This window comes from Pristiophorus japonicus, chromosome 4 (genome assembly GCF_044704955.1).
Source record: "Pristiophorus japonicus isolate sPriJap1 chromosome 4, sPriJap1.hap1, whole genome shotgun sequence".
NCBI classification, from domain to species: Eukaryota; Metazoa; Chordata; class Chondrichthyes; family Pristiophoridae; genus Pristiophorus; species Pristiophorus japonicus.
This window is the reverse complement of record NC_091980.1, coordinates 157254-182641: the sequence shown is the minus strand read 5'-3', so window position 1 is coordinate 182641 and position 25388 is coordinate 157254. Positions and strand designations below refer to the sequence as shown.

General features: G+C 51.9%; 1 protein-coding gene across 3 annotated transcripts in view; it reads right to left on the bottom strand.

Annotated features, from left to right (window-relative positions):
- Positions 1-719: 719 nt before the first annotated feature.
- Positions 720-25388, bottom strand: part of LOC139262808 (LON peptidase N-terminal domain and RING finger protein 1-like) — a 175936-nt gene continuing 151267 nt past the window's right edge. For all 3 annotated transcript variants that reach the window (XM_070877963.1, XM_070877961.1, XM_070877962.1), the window contains 7 exons: positions 18968-19067; positions 11860-11974; positions 11217-11338; positions 10881-11039; positions 7098-7260; positions 4841-4990; positions 720-1227 (listed from right to left, as the gene is read on the bottom strand). In XM_070877963.1, coding sequence (XP_070734064.1) covers positions 1069-1227; positions 4841-4990; positions 7098-7260; positions 10881-11039; positions 11217-11338; positions 11860-11974; positions 18968-19067 — 968 coding nt within the window. In that variant the 3' untranslated portion in view covers positions 720-1068. The remainder of the gene's footprint in view (positions 1228-4840; positions 4991-7097; positions 7261-10880; positions 11040-11216; positions 11339-11859; positions 11975-18967; positions 19068-25388) is intronic.

Here is a 25388-nt window from a genome sequence, read left to right as displayed (position 1 = left end):
AGAACTGAAGAAGAATCGAGAATCTCTGCGAGCGAATGCGTGAGTGCCTGAGCGCACCGCTAAACGGGAGCATTTCACTTATTACCTCCTACTTCCCTTAACTCTTGAAACAGAGGGACTGCGACACACAGGACAGGATCGTGCCGAGTGAGGATGTTGGTGAGCGACTTGCTGAAGTAGCACCGGAACCCCCAATGATCAGGCAAGGAGCCCGAACTGCTCCATACCAGCATGCAGCCCACAAACCCTGCTCCCCCGAGAAGCAGAGTGTTTGCGCCCCCATAATAAAGTGTTCTGTGCTTTTTCTCCCAGCTTCCCCCTTGGTGCTGACCTTGGCAGAGGTCAGGGTTCCAGAGACGCCTCACCCCGTGGCCATTGTTCACTGGACATCTGGAGTCTTCACATCCTGTCCCAACCACTCCTCCCCCGTTTCCTGCCCGTCACTGCCTCCCTCCCACCCCCTCCTCCCCTAACCCCTCCCCCATCCCTCTCCTCCTCCCCTAACCCCTCCCCATCCCTCACCTCCCTCGACCCCTTCCCAACCCCTCTCCTCCCTTGACCCCTCCTCCCTCACCCCCTCCCCAAACCCTCCCCTTCACTGACTCCTCCCCCTTTTCCCCGAACCCCTCACCACAACCCTCTCCTTCCCAAACCCCTCCCCCTCCTGCCCTGACCCCTCCATCCTGTCCCTGTCTCCCCCCCCCCCACCTACATTGCCTCTCCTACCCCACAGGTGAAAGGTGTTGGATGGCCCTTAGCTGAGTGCCACGATGGGAGATTGCAGAGAACTGTCGGAATCTTTACATCTTCACCCTGTCTGACCCCATCGCGTTGTTCCAGAGCCAATGTCTCACCTGCCTTTGCCTTCAAACCCAATCCTGCCGTCAGTCAGACGCTTCCTCCAACATTTTGTTTTGAAGCGGAGGGTTTTTGGCAATTCATAGCTCCCCCAATCGTCAGTGACCAATGACAGAGGTCAGGACACGGACGCCCCTCCACGTTCCCCCTCCCAATCCCCCGGCGGTTGAGCTGGGATGAGTGAGATGCTGAGATGATGTTGAAAGCGATTTACTGGATTGGATTCTGTGCCAGATACTCCAGAACCCTCTGGAGGTGAATCAGTCGCTCGTTCAATGATGTGGATGAAAGCACCACTGTCTGAAGAGCAGGATCCATCGGGACAATGGCCAGGAGCCACCAGAGCCAGCGAGGACCATCCTGGGAGGCCTGAAACATAAACAGAGCAACCCGTCAGCCGGGCCCCGAGCACAAACCATCCTAACTCGCGGGCTGTGGGGACAGGGAGGGTGCAGCAGCGTCGAGGATGTAGGATTTTGGACACTACTGCATATCTGCTGCTGCATCCAGAGTGATCAGTCACCCCGGGATTACAATGGGCAATGTGCCCATGTGCTGGTACAGAGATTAAAATCATTAACAACTTGTATTTATATAGCGCCTTTAACGTAATGAGACGTCCAAAGGCGCTTCACATGAGTGTTATGCGATAAAACTTTGACACCGAGCTACATAAGTAGAAATTAGCGCAGGTGACCAAAAGCTTGGTCAAAGAGGGAGGTTTTAAGGAGCGTCTTGAAGAAGGAGAGAGAGGTAGAGAGGTGGAGAGGTTTAGGGAGGGAGGTCCAGAGCTTGGGGCCCCAGCAACAGAAGGCACGGCCACCGATGGTGGAGCGATTATAATCAGGGATGGTCAGGAGGGCAGGATTAGAGAAACATAGACATCTCGGGGGGTTGTGGGGCTGGAGGAGATTAGAGATAGGGAGGGGCGAGGCCATGGAGGGATTTGAAAACACGGGGAGAATTTTGAAATCGAGCCGTTGCTTAACTGGGAGCCAATGTCGGTCAGCGAGCACAGGGTGTGATGGGTGAGCGGGACTCGGTGCGAGTTAGGACACGCGGCAGCCGAGTTTTGGATCATCTCTAGTTTACGTCGGGTAGAATGTGGGAGGCCAGCCAAGAGTGGGTTGGAATAGTCAAGTCTGGAGGTAACAAAGGCATGTGTGAGGGCTTCAGCAGCGGATGAGCTGAGGCAGGGCTGGAGACGGGCGATGTTATGGAGGTGGAAACAGGCGGTTTTAGTTATGCTGCAGATATGTGATCGGAAGCTCATTTCAGGGTCAGATATGACACCAAGGTTGGTTCAGACGAGGAAGACCATTTACTTTGTGCATGCACTTGGGTTAAGAAATAGCTCAAAAGCAGGCGGTGTGATTAGTCACGGGAAATGCCGGCACTCAGACTGTATGGGGTCTGCTGATTTGGTTTAACTCACTCACAACGCCGATAATAACCAGCCAACAAAGGCCGAATGGTGCGTGGTTGGTTAAAGTGGGACTTTCAGGAGCTGGGTCTCACTTGGCCAACCGCGAAGAATATTGTAAGACAACACCAAGGTAGGACAGTATTGGAGTCGGTGGGAAGACAAGGAGACGCATCTAGGGCACGCACAGATGCATCACCCAGTGGCCGGACACCCTCTCCAGTTTTGGAAGGTTGTGAGAGGTTGGGGCCGCCCATTTAAAACTGAGATGAGGAGAAATTTCTTCTCTCAGAGGGTTGTAAATCTGTGGAATTCTCTGCCCCAGAGAGCTGTGGAAGCTGGGTCAGTGAATAAATTTAAGACAGAGATAGACAGTTTCTTACACGATAAGGGGATAAGGGGTTATGGGGAGCGAGCAGGGAAGTGGAGCTGAGTCCATGATCAGATCAGCCATGATTGTATTAAATGGCAGAGCAGGCTCGAGGGGCTGTATGGAGTACTCCTGTTCTCATGGTCGCGTGGTGGTACTAACGGTGGGCAAGAAGACAGTAATAAACTTGGATATTGGACACATAGTTGGCAAATAAATTTCAACTTCGATAAATGTGAGGCATTATATTTTGGTAAGAAAAAAAAAGGTCACAATTTCTTAGAAAATAAGAATGTAAATGTGTTCGAGGAACAAAGGAACCTGGAATTACAATTACACAAACCACTAACAGTAGCGACACAGGGTAATAAGGCCATAATCCGTGCTGTAAATTTCTGATAAAGAAAGGCAAACCAAGCTTTAGGGTTTATTTCTGGAGGGATAGAATTGAAAAGTAGGGAAGTTATGTTAAACCTGTATCGAACCTTGGTTAGACCACACTTGGAGCACTGCGTACAGTTCTGGTCGGCATATTATAAAAAGGAGATAGAGGCACTGGAGAGGGTGCAGAGAAGATTTACAAGGATGATACCAGAAATGCGAGGGTAGACATATCAGGGAAGGATTAACAGGCTGGGTCTCTTTTCTCTTGAGAAGAGAAGGCTGAGGGGTGACCTAATAGAGGTCTTTAAAATGATGAAAGGTTTTGATAGAGTGGATCCAGAGAGAATGTTTCCATTGTGGGGAAGAGCATAACTAGGGGCCATCAATATAAGATAGTCACCCAGAAATCAAATGGGGAATTCAGGAGAAACTTCTTTACCCAGAGAGTGGTGAGAATGTGGAACTCGCTGCCACAGGGAGGGGTTGAGGTGAATAGTATCGATGTGTTTAAGGGGAGGCTGGACAAGTATATGAGGGAGAAGGGAATAGAGGGTTATGCTGATAGAGTTAGATGAGGAAAGACAGGAGGAGGCTCGGGTGGAGCATAAACGCCGGCACGGACTGGTTGGGCCGAATGGCCTGTTTCTGGGCCGTATATCCCGTGTAATCCTGTGTAATGACGGCTGTGGTGACACCACATGCACAGAGGGAAGTGAAGTAAGTCACTGTTTGCATCGCTTGTAAACTGGAGCAGTGAGAGACAATCGGAACTGTGTGTGACAGGCCTGTGAATTACAGGCCTTTTCTCTCTTCCCCTCAGTCTCCGTATCCTTTACTATCCCAGCCAGTCTAATCCCACTCTCCCCTCACTCCCCACACCCTTTAATATCCCACCCAGTCTAATCCCACGCTCCCCCTCACTCCCTATACCCTTTACTATCCCACCCAGTCTAATCCCACTCTCCCCTCACTCCCCACATCCTTTAATATCCCACCCAGTCTAATCCCACGCTCCCCCTCACTCCCTTTACTATCCCACCCAGTCTAATCCCACTCTCCCCTCACTCCCCACATCCTTTAATATCCCAGCCAGTCTAATCTCACTCTCCCCTCACCCTTTAATATCGCCCCCCTTTCTAATCCCACTCTCCCCGTACCCTTTAATATCCCACCCAGTCTAATCCCACTCTCCCCGCCACTCCCGTACCCTTTAATATCCCACCAAGTCTAATCCCACTCTCCACTCACTCCCCACACACTTTAATATCCCACCCAGTCTAATCCCACTCTCCCCTCACTCTCCGCACCCTTTAATACCCCACCCAGTCTAATCCCACTCTCCCCTCACTCCCCATACCCTTTAATATCCCACCCAGTCTAATCCCACTCTCCCCTCACTCCCCATACCCTTTAATACCCCACCCAGTCTAATCCTACTCTCCCCTCACTCCCTGTACCTGTTACTAACTGGGAACAGGAGCAGGTTTGCTGTGCTATCACTGTGCGATGGGCCAGTGTAGAAAGAGCTTTATTTGTTGTCCATGATCTGGGAATGCTTGATGCTGAAAAGGAAAGTGTTCCATTTGCAGTACCATCGTCCCGGAGCCTGAGGAACGTAGGTCTCCGGGCGAGGAAGGACATTTTTACCGCTGATATAAAAGTGGTCAATAAATCACAATGTCCCCGTCGGTTGCACTGTGAATGACACTCGCCTGGTGGCGTTGCTCCTCCCTCAGTGATGGTTTGATAGGGGCTAGAGTTAGTCAGCCTCGGGTATAAACCGGGTAACACCAGCTTCACCTCACCTGTATATTCTCTTCCTGGTCTGGCATTGAGCCGTGATGCCCAGTGATCTGCTCCTGGAACCTGCTGGGCAGATGGTCAAACCAGTCGCGGGCCTGTTCATACACACGGTTATGAAAGGGGAGGAGTCTAGTTAGCTCCTCCCCTTCGACCTGCACAGAGAAAGGACAGGTCTGAGAAACCAGTCTGGGACAGTCCCAGAACTGTCCCGATTCTGAGCCCGAACCCTTCCCGAAAACCCAATCACTATCACAGGTCACCTCGACTTCAATAAACCAGCTCATCCAACTTCCAGCATTCATGTTAGATTATATATAAAATATTAATCTCTCATCTCTCACACTTCACTTTATTAAAAAGTTAGGTTGTGACCTAAAGCATAAAAAGCAATTCATGATCTCACCCAGTGCTTACTTAACCGCAATTAGGCTTTCCAGCCTTAACGTGACAGGGCTTCACCTTAGTGGCAGAACACGACACATTCAGACTCGGACTGCTTAGTTTGGTTCCATTAGTTTGGCAATTTTGTGACCTCAACCTTTCCAGCTCCTCATTTCATCTGCTGATCCATGAGGCTGGGCTCGGATTCACTCGCTCTCCCTGCCATGTTAGTTAAACCCTTCTTCACAGCTCCACCTTACTCTCCGTCAGGAGAACTGGTCAAAGGCAAGTTCAACTGTAGGCCATCCCATCCTGCCTCACATCTGGTTAAAATGCCCAAGAATCTGAAGCCTTCTGTCCCACATCTTCCCCCATAATTAGCACGGTCTCACTGCTGTCAGCTCCCAAAGATCGACCCCCACCCCCTCCCCAAGCCCCTTCAACTCTTCCTTCCCCCCACTCCCGATCCCCTCCATCTCTCTCTCTCTCTCTCTTCCCAAACCCCCCATCCCCCAGTGAGGGTTTGGGAACCTCCGGCAGTGGGAGGAAGGGGAGCCCAGTGCTTTTTCCTGTCAATGTAAGATGTTTTGCCCGACGGGGCTGGCCCAGGATCGCGCTCCGGGAATTCCGCTCGCACAGCCCAGTTGGAACATTCTCCCTCTGCCCCGCTCACAGCTGGAACTCCTGAACCCGGCTGTTTGAGGAGGGATTGGGAGGAAAGAAAGGGAGGTGGGGAGCAGGCCTAACCAGCGACGGTCTCAGGATTTACATATAGAAGCAGTTCACCCAAAGTTCCTGTGGACAGAGTGAGTTAAGGCAATCGATCGCAAGCCTGGGATTAAATGACAGAAGTCAAGCATGGGACGGAAATGGAGGATGAAATCTGTAATCAAATGAGAGAGATATAGCACAGGCACAATGAGCCAAATGGCCTCTTTCTTTGATGTATCATTCCATGTTTCTATGTTTTAACGGGTTATTTTTGGAGGCATTTTAAGATAGACTGAGATTGTGACATTTGTAGTGATGAATGAATGCAGCGTTTTGTCTCAGTTATTCAGGGCTGATTACACAACAACAACAACCTGTGTTTATATAACGTCTTTAACATTGTAAAACATCCCAAGGTGCTTCACAGGAGTGTTATAAGACACAAAAATAATAACTTGACACCAAGCCACATAAGAAGTAATTACAGCAGATGACCAAAAGCTTGGTCAAAGAGGGAGGTTTTAAAGAGCGTCTTAAAAGAAGGAGAGAGAGAGAGAGAGAGAGAGACAGAGAGGTTTAGGGAGGGAGTTCCAGAGCTTGGGGCCCAGGCAACAGAAGGCACGGCCACCGATAATTGAGCGATTATAATCAGGGATGTTCAAGAGGGCAGAATTTGAGCACAGACATCTCGGGAGGGAGTTGTGAGACTGAAGGAGGTTACAGAGATATGGAGGAAATAGACAGATTTTTGAACAATAAGGGAATAAGGGGTTATGGGGAGCGGGCGGGGAAGTGGAACGGAGTCCATGATCAGATCATCCATGATCTTAGTGAATGGCGGAACAGGCTCGAGGGGCCGAATGGCCGACTCCTGCTCCTAGTTCTGATGTTTCTATGTAAAGCTGCTGCCACACTGAGTGGTTGAAGCATTGATACCCTTGAGGTGAGGGTTCAAGCACAAGTAGATGGACATTTTAGTTTGGTTCCTGCGGTTTGGCAATGTCTCACATCTAGTGTTTGTTCGCAGTGTTTAGTTAAATCTTTGAGCTCCAGGATCTGAAATTCCTAGTCTGTTCCCCATTCTGTGCAGCCTTTATACAGTGAGCATTAAACCCCATTACCAGCCAGGACGCAGCATTCCTCACGTTGAACTCTGTGTTCACTTACCCGTTTATCCTCCAGGTATTCAACATCAGCCGTGTTATAGCCGTCTCTCCGACTCCTTCTCAACACCTTAAAGCGACGTCCCCCGACCGTGTCGATCAGAGAGCGGCCATCGGGGAGGTCTTCGCTCCCGCGGATCTTCAGCATACAGCCATAATCTGCAAAACTGAGGGCCCGTCAGTCAGCCTGAGGCCTGGACTTTGCACTGCAATAAACCCACTGTAGTCTAACAAACTGGCGTCTGCATTTCAACACACGGCCCAGCCACAGAATATCGGCATCAACACACAGCCCTTGTTCAGAAAAAGTGGAGAAGGATAAACCTGGTATCTACAGGCCAGTCAGTTTAACGTTAGTGGGGGGGGGCGCTTTTTTAAAATTCTGGAAAAAATGAACAGCCACTTGGACAAGCATGGAGCAAGAAAGGAGAGCCAGCACGGATTGGTTAAGGGCAACTTGTGTTTGGCTAATTCAAATGAGTTTTTTTGATGAGGTAACAGAGAGGGTGGTAGAGGTCACTGTGGCTGATGTCTTTGATAAATTGCCAGAAAATAGGCTTGTTCGCAAAATTGAGGCCCATCTTCTGCAGCACCTCCCAAACCGGCAAACCTCCACCACCTAGAAGGGCAAGGGCAGCAGGCGCATGGGAACACCATGGGGGGGACAGAGAGGGGGGGGTGTGACCGATGACTCTGGGAGCAGAGGAGCTGTGAGAGTGGGAGTGGGGGGTGACCGGGGGGTGACCGGGGGGAGTGACCGGGGGGTGACCGGGGGGAGTGACCGGGGGGATGACCGGGGGAGTGACCGGGGGAGTGACCGGGGGGTGACCGGGGGGAGTGACCGGGGGGAGTGACCGGGGGGAGTGACCGGGGGGAGTGACCGGGGGGTGACCGGGGGGAGTGACCGGGGGGAGTGACCGGGGAGTGACCGGGGGGAGTGACCGGGGGGTGACCGGAGGGAGTGACCGGGGAGTGACCGGGGGGAGTGACCGGGGGGATGACCGGGGGAGTAACATAGAAACATAGAAAATAGGTGCAGGAGCAGGCCATTCAGCCCTTCTAGCCTGCACCGCCATTCAATGAGTTCATGGCTGAACATGAAACTTCAGTACCCCCTTCCTGCTTTCTCGCCATAACCCTTGATCCCCCGAGTAGTAAGGACTTCATCTAACTCCCTTTTGAATATATTTAGTGAATTGGCCTCAACTACTTTCTGTGGTAGAGAATTCCACAGGTTCACCACTCTCTGGGTGAAGAAGTTTCTCCTCATCTCGGTCCTAAATGGCTTACCCCTTATCCTCAGACTGTGACCCCTGGTTCTGGACTTCCCCAACATTGGGAACATTCTTTCTGCATCTAACCTGTCTAAACCCGTCAGAATTTTAAACGTTTCTATGAGGTCCCCTCTCATTCTTCTGAACTCCAGTGAATACAAGCCCAATTGATCCAATCTTTCTTGATAGGTCAGTCCCGCCATCCCGGGAATCAGTCTGGTGAACCTTCGCTGCACTCCCTCAATAGCAAGAATGTCCTTCCTCAAGTTAGGAGACCAAAACTGTACACAATACTCCAGGTGTGGCCTCACCAAGGCCCTGTACAACTGTAGCAACACCTCCCTGCCCCTGTATTCAAATCCCCTCGCTATGAAGGCCAACATGCCATTTGCTTTCTTAACCGCCTGCTGTACCTGCATGCCAACCTTCAATGACTGATGTACCATGACACCCAGGTCTCGTTGCACCTTCCCTTTTCCTAATCTGTCACCATTCAGATAATAGTCTGTCTCTCTGTTTTTACCACCAAAGTGGATAACCTCACATTTATCCACATTATACTTCATCTGCCATGCATTTGCCCACTCACCTAACCTATCCAAGTCACTCTGCAGCCTAATAGCATCCTCCTCGCAGCTCACACTGCCACCCAACTTAGTATCATCCGCAAATTTGGAGATACTGCATTTAATCCCCTCGTCTAAATCATTAATGTACAATGTAAACAGCTGGGGCCCCAGCACAGAACCTTGCGGCACTCCACTAGTCACTGCCTGCCATTCTGAAAAGTACCCGTTTACTCCTACTCTTTGCTTCCTGTCTGACAACCAGTTCTCAATCCACGTCAGCACACTACCCCCAATCCCATGTGCTTTAACTTTGCACATTAATCTCTTGTGTGGGACCTTGTCGAAAGCCTTCTGAAAGTCCAAATATACCACATCAACTGGTTCTCCTTTGTCCACTTTACTGGAAACATCCTCAAAAAATTCCAGAAGATTTGTCAAGCATGATTTCCCTTTCACAAATCCATGCTGACTTGGACCTATCATGTCACCATTTTCCAGATGCACTGCTATGACATCCTTAATAATTGATTCCATCATTTTACCCACTACTGAGGTCAGGCTGACCGGTCTATAATTCCCTGTTTTCTCTCTCCCTCCTTTTTTAAAAAGTGGGGTTACATTGGCTACCCTCCACTCCATAGGAACTGATCCAGAGTCAATGGAATGTTGGAAAATGACTGTCAATGCATCCGCTATTTCCAAGGCCACCTCCTTAAGTACTCTAGGATGCAGGCCATCAGGCCCTGGGGATTTATCTGCCTTCAATCCCATCAATTTCCCCAACACAATTTCCCGACTAATAAAGATTTCCCTCAGTTCCCCCTCCTTACTAGACCCTCTGACCCCTTTTATATCCGGAAGGTTGTTTGTATCCTCCTTAGTGAATACCGAACCAAAGTACCTGTTCAATTGATCCGCCATTTCTTTGTTCCCCGTTATGACTTCCCCTGATTCTGACTGCAGGGGACCTACGTTTGTCTTCACCAACCTTTTTCTCTTTACATACCTATAGAAACTTTTGCAATCCGCCTTAATGTTCCCTGCAAGCTTCTTCTCGTACTCCATTTTCCCTGTCCTAATCAAACCCTTTGTCCTCCTCTGCTGAGTTCTAAATTTCTCCCAGTCCCCAGGTTCGCTGCTATTTCTGGCCAATTTGTATGCCATTTCCTTGGCTTTAATACTATCCCTGATTTCCCTAGATAGCCACGGTTGAGCCACCTTCCCCTTTTTATTTTTACGCCAGACAGGAATGTACAATTGTTGTACTTCATCCATGCGGTCTCTAAATGTCTGCCATTGCCCATCCACAGTCAACCCCCTAAGTATCATTCGCCAATCTATCCTAGCCAATTCTCGCCTCATACCTTCAAAGTTACCCTTCTTTAAGTTCTGGACCATGGTCTCTGAATTTACTGTTTCATTCTCCATCCTAATGCAGAATTCCACCATATTATGGTCACTCTTCCCCAAGGGGCCTCGCACAATGAGATTGCTAATTAATCCTCTCTCATTACACAACACCCAGTCTAAGATGGCCTCCCCCCTAGTTGGTTCCTCAACATATTGGTCTAGAAAACCATCCCTTATGCACTCCAGGAAATCCTCCTCCACCGTATTGCTTCCAGTTTGGCTCACCCAATCTATGTGCATATTAAAGTCACCCATTATAACTGCTACACCTTTATTGCATGCACCCCTAATTTCCTGTTTGATGCCCTCCCCAACATCCCTATTACTGTTTGGAGGTCTGTACACAACTCCTACTAACCGGGGAGTGACCGGGGAGTGACCGGGGGGAGTGACCGGGGGGGTGACCGGGGGGGTGACCGGGGGGAGTGACCGGGGGGTGACCGGGGGGAGTGACCGGGGGGAGGGGGGGCACGATTACTGGGGCAGAAACAACGATTGCGTTAATTGCACGGAGCTCTGATCACCTCCACCTACATTTTTCCAGGTTCATACACGCACATCCCGAATGTCTTAGTTCCGGTCTCCAGGCACTGGCGTATCATCAGTCTGTAGCGGGGCTCGAAGACGTGCAGTGGGCAGGGGCTGCCCGGGAATGCCACTGTGCACACGAAGATCGCAACGTTGCTCGTCAAACTGGGAGAAGGAAACAAACTGACTTCAGGTTACTGGGAGAGGAAACTTCAGCTCCGCCCTCCTCCTCTCCATCTCCCCTTCCCACTACCCCGCACTCCCTCATCTCTCCCCTCCCCGAGATTAACCCCCACTCCCCTCCCCCCATCCTCCCCTCCCCTCCCGGCTGATGGAACTTACTTGGATAGTTCAGCCATTTCCCTCTCATTCAGCAACTTCCTCTCTGCGAATTCGGTGGGGAAATAGACGGTGATGATGGAGTTGAGCAGCTGTGTGACCGGGTACTGCCTCTGCTGCAGGAACTGGGGGCAACAGACGGAAGCAACTGAGCCGGAGCCCGTGTACCCATGCCCCTGTGTATCCATGCCCCTGTGTACCGTGTGTGCGTGTGTACCCATGCCCCCATGCACCTTGTGTGCGTGTACCCTTGCCCTTGTACCGTGAACCCATGCCCCTGTGTACCGTGTGCCTGTGTGCCCACGCCCGTGTGCCCATGTACCGTGTACCCACACCCGTGTACCCACGCCCCTGTGTACCGTGTGCCCGTGTACCCATGCATCATGTACCCATGCCCATGTACCATGTGTGCATGTGTACCATGTGTACCCATGCCCGCGTATCGTGTGTGCATGTGTACCCATGCTCCAGTGTACCATGTGTGCCCATGCCCCTGTGTACCGTGTGCCCATGTACCCATGCCTGTGTACCGTGTGTGCCTGTGTACCCATGTACCGTGTGTGTGTGTACCCCCAGTGTATTATGTGTCTATGCCCCCCCCGCCAATCACCCCCCCCTGGATTCCCGCCCACTCTCCTACACTTGCCTTTCTCAGGTCCTCCTTGCACAGGGGGCAGCGGGGTCTGTAATCCAAGCAGCGCTCGACACACTTCCTGCAGAAGGTGTGGCCACAGGGGGTGGTGACTGGCTCGAACAGCAACCTGCGCACAGCAATTCACACATCAACTATCGAACCGCCACAGAGACGCTTACACTCTCAGCACTCTGACCCGTCACTCACCCAGCCCTGCCCCCGTCCAGGCCCACCTTGTGCACGCCCCGTGTCCCACACCACCCACCCCCCACCCCGTGTCCCACACCACCCCCGACCACCCCGCCCCGTGTCCCACACCCCCCCGCCCCATGTCCCACACACCCCCCCCCACTCCCCGCCCCGTGTCCCACACACCCCACCCCCCGCCCCGTGTCCCACACCACCCCCCCCACCCCGCCCCGTGTCCCACACACCCCCCCGCCCCGCCCCGTGTCCCACACACCCCCCCCGCCCCGCCCCGTGTCCCACACACCCCCCCCGCCCCGCCCCGTGTCCCACACACCCCACCCCGTGTCCCACACCACCCACCCCCCACCCCGTGTCCCACACCACCCCCGACCACCCCGCCCCGTGTCCCACACCCCCCCGCCCCATGTCCCACACACCCCCCCCCACCCCGTGTCCCACACACCCCACCCCCCGCCCCGTGTCCCACACCACCCCCCCCACCCCGCCCCGTGTCCCACACACCCCCCCGCCCCGCCCCGTGTCCCACACACCCCACCCCCCGCGTCCCACACCACCCACCCCCCGCCCCGTGTCCCACACCACCCACCCCCCGCCCCGTGTCCCACACCACCCACCCCCCGCCCCGTGTCCCACACACCCCCCCACCCTGCCCCGTGTCCCACACACCCCCCCCACCCCGCCCCGTGTCCCACCCACCCCCCGCCCCGTGTCCCACCCACCCCCCGCCCCGTGTCCCACACCACCCCCCCCCCGCCCCGTGTCCCACACCACCCCCCCCCCGCCCCGTGTCCCACACCACCCCCCCCCACCCCGTGTCCCACACACCCCACCCCCCGCCCCGTGTCCCACACACACCCCCCACCCCGCCCCGTGTCCCACACCCCCCCGCCCCGTGTCCCACACCCCCCCGCCCCGTGTCCCACACACCCCCCCCACCCCGCCCCGTATCCCACACCACCCCCCCCCACCCCGCCCCGTGTCCCACACCACCCCCCCCCACCCCGCCCCGTGTCCCACACCACCCCCCCCCACCCCGTGTCCCACACACCCCACCCCCCGCCCCGTGTCCCACACACACCCCCCACCCCGCCCCGTGTCCCACACCCCCCCGCCCCGTGTCCCACACCCCCCCGCCCCGTGTCCCACACACCCCCCCCACCCCGCCCCGTATCCCACACACCCCCCCCCCCCCACCCCGTATCCCACACACCCCCCCCCCCCCCACCCCGTGTCCCACACACCCAGCCACATCCCACAGAGCAGGGAGTTATCACAGTTAGTTTTCTGACTGACATTTCTCTCAACCAACGCCAGCAAAAACATATTATCTGGTCATTTATCTCAGTGCTGTCTGTGGGAGTTTGCTGTGCCCAAATTGTATGCCACATTACAACAGTGAAAAAGCTTTTTCTTTCTTTGATAACTAGACTCCCTTCCTTGAATGATGGTACAGTCCTTCCAGGACTGACTTGTTCAGGCTAGCTCTTTCTTATAATCAGAGAATCACAGAAATTTACAGCACGGAAGGAGGCCATTCGGCCCATCGTGTCCGCGCCGGCCGACCAAGAGCTATCCAGCCTAATCCCACTTTCCAGCTCTGGGTCCGTAGCCCTGTGGGTTACGGCACTTCAGGTGCACATCCAAGTACTTTTTAAATGTGGTGAGGGTTTCTGCCTCTACCACTCTTTCAGGCAGAGTTCCAGACCCCCACCACCCTCTGGGTGAAGACATTTCCCCTCAAATCCCTTCTAAACCTCCCCCCAATTACTTTAAATCTATGTCCCCTGGTTGTTGACCCCTTTGCCAAGGGAAACGGGTCCTTCTTTTCCCCTGTATCCAGGCACCTCATAATTTTATACACCTCAATCAGGTCTCCCCTCAGCCTCCTCTGTTCCAAAGAAAACAGACCCAGCATCTCCAATCTTTCCTCATAGCCAAAATTCTCCAGTCCAGGCAACATTCTGGTAAATTTCCTCTGTACCCTCTCCAGTGCAATCACATCTTTCCTGTAATGTGGTGACCAGAACTGCACACAGTACTCCAGCTATGGCCTAACCAGTGTGTTATACAGTTCAAACTCCTTGCTCTGGTATTCCACGCCTCGACTAAGAAAGGTAAGTATTCCATATGCCTTCTTAACAAGGTTGGATGGGCACTTAAAGTGCAGTAACCTGCAGGGTTATGGACCTAGAGCAGGTAATTGGGATTAGACTGGATAACCTTCTGTTGGGACGGCGTAGATATAATGGTAAGTACTGCAGGGAATAGAATACGGCCAGGGTGATCTCCTGGATTAGTTTCGATCGCCTGGCTGGGTCGGAGAGGAATTTTCCCAGAATTTTTCTCCCTAAATTGGCCTGGGATTTTATCTGTTTTTTGCCTCTCCCAGGAGATCACGTGGCTCCGGTTGGGATGGAGTGTAGAATGTTTCAGTATAAGGGGTGTCGCAGTTGTGTGAGGCGGACTGGTTGGGCTGGGTGCTCTTTGCCTTTCCGTCATTGTTGATAGGTTTATATGTAATCTTTAGGGCTGCTGACCGAGGGCCGTGCGGCTCTTTGTCGGTCGGCGCGGACACGATGGGCCAAAATGGCCTCCTTCTGCGCTGTAAGTTTCTATGTTTCTAACCACCTTATCTACCTGTCCTGCTACCTTCAGGGATCTGTGGACCTGCACTCCCAGGTCCCTCTGTTCCTCTACACTTCTCAGTGTCGTACCATTTAATGTGTATTCCCTTGCCTTGTTAGCCCTCCCCAAATGCATTACCTCACACTTCTCTGGATTGAATTCCATTTGCCACTGTTCTGCCCACCTGACTAGTACATTGATATCTTCCTGCAGTCTACAGCTTTCTTCTTCATTATCAACCATACGGCCAATTTTAGTGTCATCTGCAAACTTCTTAGAAACATAGAAACATAGAAAATAGGTGCAGGAGTAGGCCATTCGGCCCTTCTAGCCTGCACCGCCATTCAATGAGTTCATGGCTGAACATACCCGCAACATTCAAGTCCAAGTCATTATACATACCGCAAAAAGCAAGGGACCCAGCACTGAGCCCTGTGGTACCCCACTGGATACAGCCTTCCAATCACAAAAACACCCATCAACCATTACCCTTTGCTTCCTGCCTCTGAGACAATTTTGGATCTAACTTGCCACTTTGCCCATGATCCCATGGGCTTTTATTTTCGTGACCAGTCTGCCATGTGGGATCTTATCAAAAGCTTTGCTAAAATCCATATACACTACATCGTACACACTGCCCTCATCGACCCTCCTCAAAAAATTCAATCGTTAGTCAAATCCATGCTGACTGTCCTTGATTAATCCATGTCTTTCCAAATGAAGATTTATCCTGTCCCTCAGCATTTTTTCCAATAATTTTCCCACCACCGAGGTTAGGCTGACTGGCCTGTAATTACTCGGTCTATCCCTTTCACCCTTTTTAAACAAAGGTACAACATTAGCAGTCTTCCAGTACCACACCTGTAGCCAGAGAGGACTGGAAAATGATGGTGAGCATCTCTGCTATTTCCTCTTTTGCTTCTCGTAACAGCTTAGGATACATTTATATAAGAAACATAAATAGGAGCAGGCCATTTGGCCCCTTGAGCCTGCTCCGCCATTCAATAAGATCATGGTTGATCTGATCATGAACTCCGCTCCATTTCCCCGCCCACTCCCCACTTATCGCTCAAAAATCTGTCTATCTCTGCCTTAAATATATTCAATGACCCAGCCTCCACACTCTCCGGGCCTGGGGATTTATCCACTTTCAAAGCTGTTAAGCCCCTTAATACTTCCTCTCTCACTATGTTTATCTCGTCTCATATTTCGCACTCCTCTTTTTTACTTGCACCCCTGCACTTCTTATTCTCCTGTAAAGTTTCTGCAATGTTGAGTTCTCAATAAAAGCCTCCCTTTTATTCTTTATCCTACCCTGTATGTCCCTTGACATCCGGGGGCTCTAGATTTGTTAGCCCCACCATTTTTCTTTAAGGGAACATACTTGCTCTGTACCCTCAGGATCTCCTCCTTGAATGCCTCCCACTGCTCTGACACTGATTTACCATCAAGTAGCCGTTTATTGTCCACTTTGGCCAAATCCCATCTCAGCTCAGCAAAATTGGCTTTACCCCAATTGAGAACTTTTATTCCAGGTCCCCCTTTGTCCTTTTCCATAACTACCCTAAATCTGACTGAATTCTGATCACTAGCACCAAAATGCTCCCTCACTGATACCCCTTCCACCTGCCTCTCTCCATTCCCCAAAACCAAGTCCAGAACCACCCCCTCCCTTGTTGGGCATGTTACATACTGGCTAAAGAAGTTTTCCTGAATGCATTTTAGGAATTCCGCAACCTCTGTACCATTCACACTACTGTTTTCCCAGTTAATATTAGGGTGGTTGAAATCCCCCACTATTACAGCTCTATAGTTTTTGCACTTGGCAGCAATTTGCCCCCATACTTGTTCTTCTATCTCCCTCTGATTGTTTGGGGGTCTATAGTACACGCCCAGTAGTGTGATCGCCGCTTCTTCGTTCTTTAAAGCAACCCATATGGCCTCGTTTCATGACCCCTCCGACATATCATCCCTCCTCACAGCTGTAATTGTTTCTTTAATTAATACTGCGACTGCCTCCCTCCTTTTATACCCCTCTCTATCCCGTCTGAAAACCCTGTAACCAGGAATGTTGGGCTGCCATACCTGCTCTTCTTTCAGTCATATCTCAGTAATAGCTATAATATCATACTCCCAAGTGTCTACCTGTGCTCTCAGCTCATCTGCCTTATTCCCTATACACATTACATTGACGTATATATCATTTAGTGTCGCCAAACTCCCTTGTTGTCTATTTTCCAGCCTTTGTTTCCTCTGTCTTCCAAATTCACTTTCTATGTTTCTGCTGCCCAATTCCAGCTTTGTTTCTCTCCTGACTGAATCTATTCTCTGGTTCCCATCCCCCTGCCAAACTAGTTTAAACCCTCCCCAACAGCACTAGCAAACCCCCCCGCGAGGATATTGGTCCCGGCTCTGTTGAGGTACAATCCGGCTTGTACAGGTCCCACCTTCCCCAGAAACGGTCCCAATGTCTCAGGAATCTAAAACCCTCCCTCCTGCACCATCTCTCCAGCCACACATTCATCTTCTCTATCCTCTTATTTCTGTACTCACTAGCACGTGGCACCGGGAGTAATCCGGAGATTACTACTTTTGAGGTCCTGCATTTTAATCTGTCTCCTAGCTCCCTAAACGCTGCTTGTAGGACCTGATAGGCCTGTGAGACTAACACCAGAGATACGGGAGCAGCATCATAGGCAGTCCATCGGAATCGAGGAAGACTTGCACCCACTCCCAAAGTGAGTTCTTTGATGGCTGAACAGTCCGATACGAGAGCCACAGACCCTGTCACAGGTGGGACAGACATTTGTCGAGGGAAGGGGTCAGTGGGGCTGGTTTGCCGCGCGCTCCTTCCGCTGCCTGCGCCTGACCTCCCCACACTCCCTGCCTGAGACTCGAAGAGTTCAACGCCCTCCCGGATGCACCCTCTAGTGGCCATGTTGCTGGACTAGTAATCCAGAGGCCTGGGCTAATGATCCCACCATGGCAGCTGGGGAATTTAACTTCAGTTAATTAAATAAATCTGGAATTAAAAAGCGAGTATCAGTAATGGTGAGCATGAAACTAACGGATTGTTGTAAAAACCCATCTGGTTGACTAATGTCCTTTAGAGAAGGAAATCTGCCGTCCTTACCCAGTCTGGCCTATATGTGACTCCAGACCCACAGCACTGGGGTTGGCTCTTAACTGCCCCCTGAAAATGGCGGCTCACCGCCACCTTCTCCAGGGCAATTAGGCTTGGGCAATAAATGCTGGCCTTGCTAGCAAATGTAAAATAATCTGTTGTGGGGAAGTTATTAGAACCTGTCATTAAGGGCAGAGTGACTAAGCACTCTGAGAAATCTGAGCTGATTAAAGAACCAACATGGATTTGTAAAGGGTGGATCATGCCTAACAAACGTAACTGAATATTTAGAGGAGGTTACTAAAGTCATAAACAGGGGAATATCTATGGATGTGGTCTATAGGGACTTCCAGCTGGCATTTGATAAGGTTCCACATAAGAGGCACTGTTAGCCAAGATTAAAGCTCATGGAATTGAAGGCAAATTATTGAGCTGGTTAGGAGATTGGTTTGGCGATACAAGACAGAGTAGGGACAATGGGTATGTACTCGAATTGGATGGAAATGACTAATTGTGACCCACAAGGATCTGTGCTGGGGCCTCAACTATTCATGAAATTTATTAATGACTTTGATAACACAATAGAGAGCCGTATATCCAAGTAGCCGATGACACAAAGACTGGTGGTATAGCAAGTAGTGTCGGTGGGGGCATAACATTACAAAGAGACACTGATCGATTAAGTGAGTGGGTGAAACGGTGACAGGTGGGTTTCAACACATGCAAGTGTGACGTCATCCATTTTAGACCAAAAAAGGATCGATCGAGTATTATTTAAATGGTGGAAAACTAGGAACTGTGGAGGTCCATGTACACAGATTAGTAAAATGTAGCAGTCAGGTATAAAAAAATTTAATAATTTGATGGATATATTTTTGCGAGCCAAGGGTATTAAGGGATATGGGGCCAAGGAGGGTGGATGGAGTTACGATGCAGATCAGCCGTGATCTCACTGAATGGCAGAGCAGGCTCGAGGGCAGAATGGCCTCCTCCTGTTCTGATGGTCTCTGCTTTTCTTGTTTTATCTCTCAGATACAGGACACAGAGAGATGAAGAAAATCGCATCACAAAGCAAACAAACTTCCCTCCAACACGGGGACAGGGAAAGGGCCACGTGTTCATCATTCCTTCACTGAATATTCAGCAACTCATTTCTCTCACCTGGTGCAGAGTGAGCAGTCAAAGTCCGAGATATTGAGGAGAGCAGGAGGCACAGATTGGGGGCAGTGGGAGCAGGATACAACCGTCTCCTCGACATAACCTGCAGAGAGAAACCGTTTTAGATCAATTAACAGATACAACCAAACAGACAACATGGACACGTGCCCCCCCTCCCCCACACCGGGGCACGTGCTCCCCCTCCCCCACACCGGGGCATGTGCTCCCACCCCCCACACCGGGGCACGTGCTCCCCCTCCCCCACACCGGGCACGTTCCCCCCAGCCCCCACACCGGGGCACGTGCTCCCCCTCCCCCACACCGGGCACGTTCCCCCCTCCCCCACACCGGGCACGTTCCCCCCTCCCCCACACCGGGGCATGTGCTCCCACCCCCCCACACCGGGGCACGTTCCCCCCTCCCCCACACCGGGGCATGTGCTCCCCCTCCCCCACACCGGGCACGTTCCCCCCTCCCCCACACCGGGGCACGTGCCCCCAGCCCCCACACCGGGGCACGTGCTCCCCCTCCCCCACACCGGGGCACGTGCCCCCAGCCCCCACACCAGGGCACGTGCTCCCCCTCCCCCACACCGGGGCATGTGCTCCCACCCCCCCACACCAGGGCACGTGCTCCCCCTCCCCCACACCGGGGCATGTGCTCCCACCCCCCCACACCGGGGCACGTTCCCCCCTCCCCCACACCGGGGCATGTGCTCCCCCTCCCCCACACCGGGCACGTTCCCCCCTCCCCCACACCGGGGCATGTGCTCCCCCTCCCCCACACCGGGCACGTTCCCCCCTCCCCCACACCGGGGCACGTGCCCCCAGCCCCCACACCGGGGCACGTGCTCCCCCTCCCCCACACCGGGGCACGTGCCCCCAGCCCCCACACCAGGGCACGTGCTCCCCCTCCCCCACACCGGGGCATGTGCTCCCACCCCCCCACACCAGGGCACGTGCTCCCCCTCCCCCACACCGGGGCACGTTCCCCCCTCCCCCACACCGGGGCATGTGCTCCCACCCCCCCACACCGGGGCACGTTCCCCCCTCCCCCACACCGGGGCATGTGCTCCCCCTCCCCCACACCGGGCACGTTCCCCCCTCCCCCACACCGGGGCATGTGCTCCCACCTCCCCACACCGGGCACGTTCCCCCCCTCCCCCACACCGGGGCATGTGCTCCCCCTCCCCCACACCGGGCACGTTCCCCCCTCCCCCACACCGGGGCATGTGCTCCCACCTCCCCACACCGGGCACGTTCCCCCCCTCCCCCACACCGGGGCATGTGCTCCCCCTACCCCACACCGGGCACGTTCCCCCCTCCCCCACCCCCGGGCACGTGCCCCCAGCCCCCACACCGGGGCACGTGCTCCCCCTCCCCCACACCGGGGCATGTGCTCCCACCCCCCCACACCGGGCACGTTCCCCCCTCCCCCACCCCCGGGCACGTGCCCCCAGCCCCCACACCGGGGCATGTGCTCCCCCTCCCCCACACCGGGGCATGTGCTCCCCCTCCCCCACACCGGGCACTTTCCCCCCTCCCCCACACCTGGGCATTTCCCCCCCCCCCCCCCCCCCCCCCGGCTACAAACACCTGGGCATGTGCACATTACACACATAGAAACATAGAAAGTAGGTGCAGGAGGCCATTCGGCCCTTCGAGCCTGCACCACTATTCAATAAGATCATGGCTGATCATTCCCTCAGAACCCCTCTCCCGCTTTCTCTCCATACCCCTTGATCCCCTTAGCCGTAAGGGCCATATCTAACTCCCTCTTGAATATATCCAATGAACTGGCCTCAGCAACTCTCTGCGGTAGGGAACTCTCTGAGTGAAGAAGTTTCTCCTCATCTCAGTCCTAAATGGCCTACCCCTTATCCTAAGACTGTGTCCCCTGGTTCTGGACTTCCCCAACATCGGGAACATTGTTCCTGCATCTAACCTGTCCAGTCCCGTCAGAATCTTATACGTTTCTATGAGATCCCCTCTCATCCTTCGAAACTCTAGTGTATAAAGGCCCAGTTGATCCAGTTTATCCTCATATGTCAGCCCAGCCATCCCGGGAATGGTCTGGTGAACCTTCGCTGCACTCCCTCAATAGCAAGAACGTCCTTCCTCATTAGGAGAGCAAAACTGAACACAATACTCCAGGTGAGGCCTCACCAAGGCCCTGTACAACTGCAGTAAGACCTCCCTGCTCCTATACTCAAATCCTCTCGCTATGAAGGCCAACATACCATTTGCCTTCTTCACCACTTGCTGTACCTGCATGCCAACTTTCAATGACTGATGAACCATGACACCCAGGTCTCATTGCACCTCCCCTTTTCCTAGTCTGCCGCCATTCAGTAATATTCTGCCCTCGTGTTTCTGCCCTCAAAGTGGATAACCTCACATTTACCCATATTATATTGCATCTGCCATGCATTTGCCCACTCACCTAACCTGTCCAAGTCACCTGTAGCCTCCTAGTGTTCTTCTCACAGCTCACACCGCCACCCAGTTTAGTGTCATCTGCAAACTTTGAGATATTACACTCAATGCCTTCATCTAAATCATTAATGTATATAGTAAATAGCTGGGGTCCCAGCACTGAACCCTGCGGCACTCCACTAGTCACTGCCTGCCATTCTGAAAAGGACCCGTTTATCCCGACTCTCTGCTTCCTGTCTGCCAACCAGTTCTCTACCCACGTCAGTACATTACCCCCAATACCTTGTGCTTTAATTTTGCACACCAATCTCTTGTGTGGGACCGTGTCAAAAGCCTTTTGAAAGTCCAAATACACCACATCCACTGGTTCTCCCTTGTCCACTCTACTCGTTACATCCTCAAAAAATTCCAGAAGATTTGTCAAGCATGATTTCCCTTTCATAAATCCATGCTGACTTGGACCAATCCTGTCACTGCTTTCCAAATGTGCTGCTATTTCATCCTTAATGATTGATTCCAACATTTTTCCCACTACTGATGTCAGGCTAACCGGTCTATAATTACCAGTTTTCTCTTTCCCTCCCTTTTTAAAAAGTGGTGTTACATTAGCTACTCTCCAATCCATAGGAACTGATCCGGAGTCGATAGACTGTTGGAAATTGATCACCAATGCATCCACTATTTCGAGGGCCACTTCCTTAAGTACTCTGGGATGCAGTCCATCAGGCCCTGGAGATTTATCGGCCTTCAATCCCATCAATTTCCCGCCTAATAAGGATTTCCTTCAGTTCCTCCTTCTCACTAGACCCTCGGTCCCCTAGTACTTCCGGAAGGTTATTTGTGTCTTCCTTCGTGAAGACAGAACCAAAGTATTTGTTCAACTGGTCTGCCATTTCTTTGTTCCCCATTATAAATTCACCTGACTCCGACTGCAAGGGACCTACGTTTGTCTTCACTAATCTTTTTCTCTTCACATATCTATAGAAGCTTTTGCAGTCAGTTTTTATGTTCCCGGCAAGCTTCCTCTCGTACTCTATTTTCCCCCTCTTAATTAAACACTTTGCCCTCCTTTGCTGAATTCTAAATTTCTCCCAGTCCTCAGGTTTGCTGCTTTTTCTTGCCAAATTATATGCCTCTTCCTTAGCTTTAACACTATCCTTAATTTCCCTTGTTAGCCACGGTTGAGCCACCTTCCCCATTTTATTTTTATTTCAGTTAGGGATGTACAATTGCTGAAGTTCATCCATGTGATCTTTAAATATTTACCATTGCCTATCCACCGTCAACCCTTTTAAGTATCATTTGTCAGTCTATTCTAGCCAATTCACGCCTCAAACCATCGAAGTTACCTTTCCTTAAGTTCAGGACCCTAGTTTCTGAATTAACCGTGTCACTCTCCATCTTAATAAAGAATTCTACCATGTTATGGTCACTCTTCCCGCAAGGGGCCTCGCACAACAAGATTACTAATTAGTCCCTTCTCATTACACATCACCCAGTCTAGGATGGCCAGCTCCCTAGTTGGTTCCTCGACATATTGGTCTAGAAAACCATCCCTTATACACTCCAGGAAATCCTCCTCCACCGCATTGCTACCAGTTTGGTTAGCTCAATCAATATGTAGATTAAAGTCGCCCATGATAACTGATGTACCTTTATTGCACACATCCCTTATTTCTTGTTTGATGCTGTCCCCAACCTCACTACTACTGTTTGGTGGTCTGTACACAACTCCCACTAACGTTTTCTGCCCTTTGGTATTCCGTAGCTCCACCCATACCGATTCCACATCATCCAGGCTAATGTCCCTCCTTACTATTGTGTTAATTTCCTCTTTAATCACCAACGCCATCCCGCCTCCTTTTCCTTTCTGTCTATCCTTCCTAAATGTTGAAGACCCCTGGATATTGAGTTCCCAGCCTTGGTCACCCTGGAGCCATGTCTCCGTGATGCCCATTACATCATATCCGTTAACTGCTATCTGCACAGTTAATTCGTCCACCTTATTCCGAATACTCCTCGCTTTGAGGCACTGAGCTTTCAGGCTTGTCTTTTTAACACACTTTGCCCCTTTAGAATTTTGCTGTAATGTGGCCTTTTTGTTTTTTGCCTTGGGTTTCTCTGCCCTCCACTTTTACAATTCTCCTTTCTATCTTTTGCTTCTGCCTCCTTTTTGTTTCCCTCTGTCTCCCTGCATAGGTTCCCATCCCCCTGCCATATTAGTTTAACTCCTCCCCAACAGCACCAGCAAACACTCCCCCTAGGACATTGGTTCTAGTCCTGCCCAGGTGCAGACCGTCCGGTTTGTACTGGTCCCACCTCCCCCAGAACCGGTTCCAATGTCCCAGGAATTTGAATCCCTCCCTTTTGCACCACTCCCCAAGTCACATATTCATCTGAGCTATCCTGCGATTCCTACTCTGACTAGCATGTGGCACTGGTAGCAATCCTAAGATTACTACTTTTGAGGTCCTACTTTTTAAACTAGCTCCTAGCTCCCTAAATTCGCCTCGTAGGACCTCATCTGTTTTTTACCTGTATTGTTGGTACCTATGTGCACCACGACAACTGGCTGTTCACCCTCCCTTTTCAGAATGTCCTGTACCCACTCCGAGACATCCTTGACCCTTGCACCAGGGAGGCAACATACCATCCTAGAATCTCAGTTGCGGCCGCAGAAATGCCTATCTATTCCCCTTACAATAGAATCCCCTATCACTATAGCTCTCCCACTCTTTTTCCTGCCCTCCTGTGCAGCAGAGCCAGCCACGGTGCCATGAACTTGGCTGCTGCTGCTCTCCCCTGATGAGCCATCCCCCTCAACAGTACCCAAAGCGGTGTATCTGTTTTGCAGAGGGATGACCGCAGGGGACCCCTGCACTACCTTCCTTGCACTGCTCTTCCTGTTGGTCACCCATTCCCTATCTGGCTGTGCACCTTTAACCTGCGGTAAGGCCAACTTGCTAAACGTGCTATTCATGTCACCCTCAGCATCATAAATGCTCTAGAGTAAATCCACCCGCAGCTCCAGTGCCGCAATACGGTCTGTCAGGTGCTGCAGGCGGACGCACTTCCCGCACACGTAATTGTCAGGGACACGGGGTCCCTGACTTCCCACATAGCACAGGTGGAGCATAACACGTGTCCGAGCTCTCCTGCCATGACTTAACCCCTAGATTAACTTAATTGGCAACAACAATGTTAAAAGGTTACCTACTGATAAAGAAAAAGAAAAACTACTTACCAATCACCAGCCAATCACTTACCCCCTTGGCTGCAACGTCACCTTTCGATTTCTTCCTACTTCTTTTTTGCCTTCTGCCCCTGCTGCAGCTGCACCGGCTGGGCCTTTTTATAGGCCTCCCCACTCCGCCTCTCCAACGCAGCTCGAACTCCCCCTCCCCTCCCCCACACCTGGGCACGTGCACATTACACCTGAGCCCTGCTCTTTGTGACAGGCCGAGTAACATTGAAAACAGCAAGGAGCAGAAAACATCGGTGGGAGTGTTTATAGGCCCCCAAACAGTAGTGGTAATGTAGGCCAGAGTATAAATCAGGGAATTAGAGGGGCATGTAACGAGGATAATATGGTAATCATGGGGGATTTTAATCTACATATAGACTGGGCAAACAAATTTGCAGTAATAGCGTGGAGTATGAAGTCATGGAATGTACACAAGATAGAAACATAGACATAAAAAAATAGGTGCAGGAGTAGGCCATTCAGCCCTTCAATGAGCTCATGGCTGAACATGCAACTTCAGTAGCCCATTCCTGCTTTCTCGCCATACCCCTTGATCGCCCTAGTAGTAAGGACTACATCTAACTCCTTTTTGAATATATTTTGTGAATTGGCCTCAACAACTTTCTGTGGTAGACAATTCCACAGGTTCACCACTCTCTGGGTGAAGACGTTTCCCCACATCTCGATCCTAAATGGCTTACCCCTTATCTTTAGACTGTGACCCCTGGTTCTGGACTTCCCCAAC